The sequence below is a fragment of the Rhinopithecus bieti genome, unplaced genomic scaffold (genome assembly GCF_001698545.2).
Source record: "Rhinopithecus bieti isolate Rb0 unplaced genomic scaffold, ASM169854v2 scaffold_11401, whole genome shotgun sequence".
In the NCBI taxonomy this organism is placed as follows: Eukaryota; Metazoa; Chordata; class Mammalia; order Primates; family Cercopithecidae; genus Rhinopithecus; species Rhinopithecus bieti.
In genome coordinates, this window is record NW_016807151.1 from 1,486,264 (window position 1) to 1,494,721 (window position 8,458).

Here is an 8,458-nt window from a genome sequence, read left to right on the forward strand (position 1 = left end):
GAAAGTTTAAAAAAAAAACAACGAAAAATCAATGTGCATGATTGCAGCAATGCATGCATGTGGGCCAAGACTGGAAGATAATAATGAAAAATTAAAATCTATTATATTGGGTGGTAGAAATAAAAATGACTTAAATTTAAAAAATTCTTAGGTGGTATTGTATTTTTATGGTTTAAAAGGGTGGTGGAGAGATGAGAGCCAATAGACTTTGTTCCTGAATCTAGAGTAATTTTTCCAGCTACTTCTGTTTGATTGGTTCATATAAACCAGTTCAGAGCAGTTTATAGCGTTCCAGATGGCTTTCTTTCTTTTCTTTTTCTCTTTTCTTTCTTTCTTTTTTTTTTTTTTTTTTTTGAGATGGTGTCTTGCTTTGTCGCCAGGCTGGAGTGCAATGGTGCAATCTTGGCTCACTGCAACCTCTGCCTCCCAGGTTCAAGCGATTCTCCTGCCTCAGCCTCCCAAGTAGCTGGGACTATAGGTGTGTGCCACCACACCTGGTTAATTTTTTGTATTTTTAGTAGAGATGGGGTTTCACCATGTTAGCCAGGATGGTCTCGAACTCCTGACCTCTTGATCCACCTGCCTCAACCTCCCAAAGTGTTGAGATTACAGGCGTGAGCCACTGTACCCAGCCGCCTTTGTCTATTTCTTAACTAGACTGCCAGTGTATTCTGTAATGCATTAAGCTAGTATCTGAGTGCCAGTTGTGTACTGGCTACTGCTGTGGGTGCTGGGATACGGTGGTGAAGTTGCTCTTTGAGCCTATATTCAAAAGAGTGATGAGAGACAATGATCAAGTAAACAAGTCAGGCCATATCAAAAAGTGGTAACAGTTACTGAGAAAATGAAACAGTACAAGGAAGCAGCCAGAGAATGGAGGAGTCAGTGGGACAGCACTTACTTTTACAGAGCAGCCTCTGCCTGTGGGAAGGAGGGCGCTCCAGGAGAAGAAAGAACTAAGGCTAAGGCTGGAAGGTACAGACCAGCTTGAAGTTTCACAGAACAGGTAGATAGTCTGTAAGAGATGAGAGCAGAGATAGAAACTTGGATATTTTATTGGGCAGAGGCCCTGGGAAGTTCTTGAGCAGTGTAGTGGCACGATCCAATTTGTGTGTGTGTGTTTGTTTCATATTTTAAGAATGCAGTTGGATGAGTATTGACAAATGCATGTAACCACCACCCTAAGCAGGATATAGAACATTTCCATCAATCCCAAAAGTTTCCTTACATCTCTTTGCTATCAGTCTCCCCAGTAACACCACATACACCCCACTTTATCCCCCTCGCAGGGTATTGCTGATTTGCTTTCTGTCCCTGTTTTACCTGTTCTAGAACTTGATATTAATAAATGCTTGCAGTAGGTATGTTGCATGTGGCTTCTTTCACTGTGAATAAGGTTTTTTAGACTCATCCGCGTTGCTGCATGTGTAGTAATTGTTCCTCTTTTATTACTGAGGAATAAGTAATTGTAAGGCTATTCCATACTTTATTTGTTTACCAGCTGATGGACATTTAGGTTATTTCTACTTTTTGGTTATCATAATAATGCTGCTGTGAACATTCATATGCATGTCTTTGGGTGGATAGAGGTTTTCATTTCTCTTGGGTAAATACCCAGAAATGGGATTGCTAAATCATATAGGAGTGCATGTTTAACCGTATAAGAAACCACCAAACTGTTTTCCAACGTGGAAACGTTCATTTTACACTCATTCATTTTTTGTATTTTTTTTTCTCACTCATTCATTCACTCATTCACTCATTCATCAACGTTCATTTTACACTCTCACTAGCAATGTATTACGATTTACTTTTTGAAAGGATCACTCTGGTTACAGTTTGGACTGAGGTTTACAGCATGAATTGAAAATGATATTTCACACTTGATGTAGAAGAGAACCCTTCAAGACAGCTACCAGATTGCAACCCGCAATCACTGATGTCTGGTGCAGGGAAGCTTGCAAGGATGGTGTCTTGTTATTTGGCTGCCCCAGCTCTCCTCTTTTACCATGCAACTTGGATTTAAAGATTAGATTAATTCCTGAATATTCATTCACTCCTTTGCTTTCTGAGCCTTCTACTAATGGCAGTGAAGGATACAAGTCTTTTACTGCAAGCAATTCTCATCCCAAAGGATTTTCTCTATTCGTATACATATGGGTCAGTCTTGAATATTTGCTGTGTAAATAGCCTCTGCAAAATAACAAGAAGTCATTTTCTAGAACTGATCTTGATTCTTTTATTTTTTTTTCTGTCCGAAGGGATGATTCAGACAAACAAAGTTTCCAAAACTCAAAAGGATGTCATCAGAAGACCAAAATTTGTGTCTCCGTGGGATGTGCAGCAGATGAAGAGAGGGCCAGAGTAAGTGTTCTGAAGCAGCTGTTTGCTGACAGATGCTTGAGATGTTCATGCCCTGGGCTCATCAAGTCACTCGTGAATCTGGAACCTGTTTTCCTGAAAAGTTCCTGCTTGCATTACTCTGCAGTTTCCATTTGCATTCTCTATGAGTAAGATGCTTGTTAAGCAGCATGGTGTGACTGAAAGGATACTGGATCAGAAAATGAATTTTCTTTCTGAAAGGGAAGTCTGAGCAAGTCTCTTAAATACTGTGGGCTTGAGCTTCTCCAGCTGTGAAGAGCTGGATTGATGCGGCATGCCTAAGGAATAATCATATGTACTAGGTTTTTGTTTTGCTGTGGATTCTTTTTTTTTTAGAGATGAGGTCTCACTTTGTGGCCCAGGCTGGTCTCGAACTCCTGAGCTCAAGCGACCCTCCTACCTCAGTCTCCCAAAGTGCTGGGATTACAGCCGTGAGCCACCATGCCTGGCTTTGCTGTGGATGCTTTTGGGTGTCTTGTCTTCCTACATGATTTATATAGGATGAGGGGCGGAGAGAGAGAGAGAAAAAAGGGATGAGCTAGCTGTTAGAGCAAAGGCATCGGAGACAGATCATGTTGATTGAAGGGGTTTTAAAGGAAATGTTGCTGTGGGGGATTCGTTGTAACTCTCCTTGTGAACTACTCAGTAAACTCTACATTGTTCATGAACATTTTTGGAGTTGGATATTTTTTTTCTGGGTGATGTGTGATTATATAAAATAGGCTTCAAGAGAAGTATAAAATCTAGGCGTTCTAACTAGGTTCTTCGGTTGTAAGAATTCAAGCTATTTGATGAAAAAGGGAAGTTACTGAAAAGATAAATAACTCTGAGGTCATATGGAAAACAACTCGCAAGAACCTAAGAATGGAAACTGAGCTATATCAGGCCTTCAGAAAGGGGACTTACTTCCAATTCTGCTTTCGAACTGGAGCAGCCTAGAGTCAAAGATTCTTTCTTCGAACCAGGTTAACAGCCTGGACGCTGGATCTAGCTCACCTAGGTTCAAATTCCACCCTGCCACCCATTAGCTGTGTGGATTTGGACAAATGAATCACTCTGTATATCCTTATCTGTAAAACGGGCTTAATAATAATACCTACCTTGGGTGGGCGCCGTGGCTCACGCCTGTAATCCCAGCACTTTGGGAGGCCGAGGCGGGTGGATCACGAGGTCAGGAGATGGAGACCATCCTGGCTAACATGGTGAAACCCCGTCTCTACTAAAAATACAAGAAAATGAGCCGGGCGTGCTGGCGGGCGCCTGTAGTCCCAGCTACTCAGGAGGCTGAGACAGGAGAATGGCATGAACCCGGGAGGCGGAGCTTGTAGTGAGCCAAGATTGTGCCACTGCACTCCAGCCTGGGCTACAGAGCAAGACTCCATTTCCAGAAAAAAAAATATATATATATATATAATAATAATACCTTCCTCACGGCTGCTTTGGTAACAAATTCCAAACACTCATCAGGTGTTCAGTAAATGCTAACTGCTCTGGTTATTATTATTTTTATTCCTCTGCTATTAATAGACTTAGTAACTATATACAATTAAGTTGACTTAATTCTAATTTATAATTCCAACCTGCATATCCCTTCAGCCTTATCTTCTGCCACTAACTGCCTAATTTTCTCTGAATTTCTCAAGTTGATTTCCCAAGAATTAGAATCTGATTGATGTAGCTATCTAAAATCCCTTCCAGCAATTTTTTTTTTTTTTTTTTTTTTTTGACAGAGTCTCACTCTGTTGCCCAGGTTGGAGTGCAGTGGCACGATCTCAGCTCACTGCAACCTCTGCCTCCCTGGTTGAAGTGATTCTCGTGCCTAAACCTCCTGAGTAGCTGGGACCACAGGCACCCGCCACCATGCCCAGCTAATTTTTGTATTTTTAGTAGAGACAGGGTTTCACCATGAGGGCCAGGCTGGTCTCGAACTCTTGACCTCAGGTGATCCACCTGCCTTGGCCTCCCAAAGTGCTGGGATGACAGGCATTATCCACTGCGCTTGGCCCCTTCCTGTAGTTTAAATATTCAAATGAATAAAGTAAAAAGAATATTTCAGGGTTTCAGGAAGAGAGGAGTGAAGCTCATGCCCTTACGGGAGCTTACATTCTGGTGGATGAGGCGATAACTGTTTCAGTTCCTGACAAATGTTAGGTGGGGGAAAAAAAGGCAGAGTAGGAGGATAGGGAGGGGCTGTTCACATTCAGCCAATGAATGAGATCATCAGAGCTGCTTTCCATTTGTTACAATGGTTCTGGCAGGATGTCTTCACAAAAGTGTGTTGGAACTGTCTTTCCTTAAAGCAACAAAACTGCCTTTTTTTTTTTTTTTAAAGTTCCGGTAATTTTGATTTTTTAACAATTCAGATACTCCCAATTAGTCTCAACTAGTGAGACCATGCTTTATGGCCCTTCTGGGCAGCAGGAACTATGGAAAGTATAGAAGACTTTGACTCCAAGCTGGATGGTTCTTTCTGTGCGCGTGTATTTCTAGGGGGAAAAACTGGTTCGTGGCATTTCCAGATAGCTCCTGTAGTCAGCCATTGTCAATCTCGAGAACTTCCATATGTCAGAGTTGCTTCATGCTTCTCCATTTGCTCTTCCCCTTTCCAGGAATACTCCTTCCCATCATTCAGATGAATATAGCATCCTTCATGATTTAGCTGGAATGCCACCTTCCCATACTATAACATTCCTCGTGACTCTCCTCCAATTCTCCTGTGCCCTCCAGGAACACTCGAGATTCCCTTATAGTACTTACCCACTTCTACTTTGTAATACAGTTACTCGTGTAAATGTCTGTAGCACAACCTTCTCTCCTCTTCCCTTCTTCCTCCCTGCCCACCAATCTCAATGATCAGCTCCTCAGAGCTCTTGAAATATTTTGGTGGTTTTTTTTTTTTTTTTTGGTTGGGGGGTTAGGTTGCTGGGGTGCAGTGGGGCAATCACAGCTCACTGCAGCCTCAACCTCTTGGACTCAGGTGATTCTCCCACTGCAGCCACCCGAGTAACTAGGACTATGGGTGCACACCACTACACCTGGCTAATTTTTGTATTTTTAAATACAGACATGGCTTCTCCATGTTGCCCAGGCTGTCTTGGAATATTTTGTATAATGCATGCCACATAGTGATAATAAATAGCCACACGAGTAAAAAAAAAATAGAGAAAAACATGTTAGTGAAGGAGGGTTGGAGGGGGTGGGTCATGCAGAGAACCAACTTTAATCCTGCTCTCACCAGCCCAAGGAGACACACTTGCTGTAGGATAGAATAAGGGCTGGCGTACTATCCTGGACTACAGTGGGATATAGAAGTGAACTATAGCACCCGTCACTGTTCATGAGAGTTTACAACATATTCATGCAATCTATCCCGCATTATACAAATCCAGAATGGAAACCTGACCTTAAAATAGAGATAAATTGGGGCCAATCTTTCTCATTCTAATGAGTTGTCTTCTTCTTGAAAGAGTTTTTTCCTTCAAGCATTTATTTTTAAATATATAATTGTTTTGATCATGGAAAATTTCAAACATAAAGTACAAAGAATTGATGACAAACCCCTGTGTACCTGTCATCTAACTTAAACACTGTCAGTATTTTACTATCTTTGTAACAGATTTGTGGTAGTAGTAACAGTATTGTTACTACCATCACCTCTCAACTTTTTTTTTTCTTTGAGAAAGAGTCGAACTCTGCATTCGGGTTAGAGTGCAGTGGTGCCATCATGGCTCACTGCAGCCTCAACCACCTGGATTCAAGTGATCCTCATGCCTTAGCCTCCTGAGTAGCTGGGACTACAGCCATGCACCACCACACCTGGATAATTTTAAAAAAATGTTTCTAGAGATGGGTGGGGGAGTCCCACTATGTTGCTCAGGCTGGTCTTGAACTTCAGAGCTCAAACAATCCTCCTGCTTCGGCCTCCCATAGTGCTGGGATTATAGGCATGAGCCACCACACCTGGCCTAACTTTTTTCTTTTGCTGGAATATTTTAATGTAAATCCAATACATGTTATCATTTCCCTGTATATATATTAGGTGTGTTCCTAACAGGTAAGAGGTTTTAAAAAACATTATACAATATCATTAGCCTATGTAACAAAGTTAATGATAATTCCTTAATATCATCTAATACCCAGTTCACGTTTTATGTTTTCCAATTGTCTTAAACAATGACTATTTAGAGTTGATGTGTTGCAATCAGTATCTAAGCAGGGTCTGTACATTGCATTTGGTTGATTTGTGTCATAAACATCTTTTTTTTTTTTTTTTTTTTTTTTGAGACGGAGTCTCGCTCTGTCGCCCAGGCGGGAGTGCAGTGGCCGGATCTCAGCTCACTGCAAGCTCCGTCTCCCGGGTTTACAGCATTCTCCTGCCTCAGCCTCCCGAGTAGCTGGGACTACAGGCGCCCGCTACATCGCCCGGCTAATTTTTTGTATTTTTAGTAGAGACGGGGTTTCACCGGGTTAGCCAGGATGGTCTCGATCTCCTGACCTTGTGATCCGCCCGTCTCGGCCTCCCAAAGTGCTGGGATTACAGGCTTGAGCCACCGCGCCCGGCATAAACATCTTTTAGTCTGCTACAGTTTCCCCTCCTCTACTTTTTTCATGCAATTTCATTTTTTAAGAAACTAGATAGGCCAAGTGTGGTGGCTCATGCCTATAATCCCAGCACTTTGGGAGGCCAACGCAGAAGGATTGCTTGAGCCCAGGAGTTTAAGACCCTCTTGGGCAACACGGTGAGACCCCATCTCTACAAAAACTTTTTAAAAAGTTCGACAAGGGTGGTGGTACACACCTGTGGTCCCAGCTACTCAAGAGGTTGATGTGGGAGGATCGCTTGAGCTCAGGAGGTTGAGCTGTGTTTGCACCACTGCCTGGGCAACAGAGTGAGACTCTGTCTCAAAAAACAAACAAGCAAACAAACAAACAAACAAAACAACAATAAAAACAACAACTAGGTGATTTGACCTATAGAATTTTCCAAATTCAAAATAGAGCAAATTGACCTGGCATGCTGGCTCATGCTTAGAATCCTAGCACTTTGGGAGGCTGAGGTGGGAGGATCACTTGGGCCCAAGAGGCTGAGGATATAGTGAGCCATGATCACACCACTGGACTTCAGCCTGGGTGACAGAGTGAAACTCTGTCTCAAAACAAATTAGCAAATTGTTTCCTTGTGGGGTCATATGATGTGTAATTTCTATAAATTGACCATTAGATTTAGAGAACTGATTAGATTTCAGTTCAGTTTTGAGTCAAGTATACTATACAATTGATGGCTTTGTACCAGTGATCCTGTCCCATCTTCTGAAGAGATATATGGTGTCTGATTGTCCTATTTTTAGTGATAGAGATCACAGAGTAGGTTCAGGTCATTCCAGTCTGATCATTCCACTATAGTATTCATCTAATCTTTCACTTAATGGTTTTAGTAGCTAATGATAATGATTGTTTAGAACCATGATGTCATTAGGTATTGCCAAATAGTGGTTTTCTAATTCTATCAACTCTTTTGCAGCTATTAGCGCAATTCATCTATAAAGAAGAATTTTTCTGGTAGCTTTAGGTTCTATGGAATAGAAAAAAAAAAAGAGGCCGGGCGCGGTGGCTCAAGCCTGTAATCCCAGCACTTTGGGAGGCCGAGACGGGCGGATCACGAGGTCAGGAGATCGAGACCATCCTGGCTAACACGGTGAAACCCTGTCTTTACTAAAAATACAAAAACCTGGCCGGGCGAGGTGGCGGCGCCTGTAGTCCCAGCTACTCAGGAGGCTGAGGCAGGAGAATGGCGTGAGCCCGGGAGGTGGAGCTTGCAGTGAGCTGAGATCTGGCCACTGCACTCCAGCCTGGGTGACAGAGCGAGACTCCGTCTCAAAAAAAAAAAAAAAAAAAAAAGAATTATTTCTCAGGTGTGGTTACCCTGAAATATAGTTCATACTGGAAAGGCAGAATTCTTTCCTCTAAATTCCTAATATATTTAGTTGTTTATCCTTTGACCAAGAAGCTGTAAGACACATTTGCTTAATGCTAACACATTAGGACCTTTGAAAGTTGAGCAGAAATATGAAAAAGA

General features: G+C 42.1%; 1 protein-coding gene across 1 annotated transcript in view; it reads left to right on the forward strand.

Moving 5' to 3' along the window:
- Positions 1 to 8,458, forward strand: part of ZC3HAV1 (zinc finger CCCH-type containing, antiviral 1) — a 79,553-nt gene that overhangs the window by 55,508 nt on the left and 15,587 nt on the right. The window contains exon 8 of the mRNA XM_017880399.1: positions 2,038 to 2,364. Within this exon, the coding sequence (XP_017735888.1) occupies positions 2,038 to 2,364 (327 nt within the window). The remainder of the gene's footprint in view (positions 1 to 2,037; positions 2,365 to 8,458) is intronic.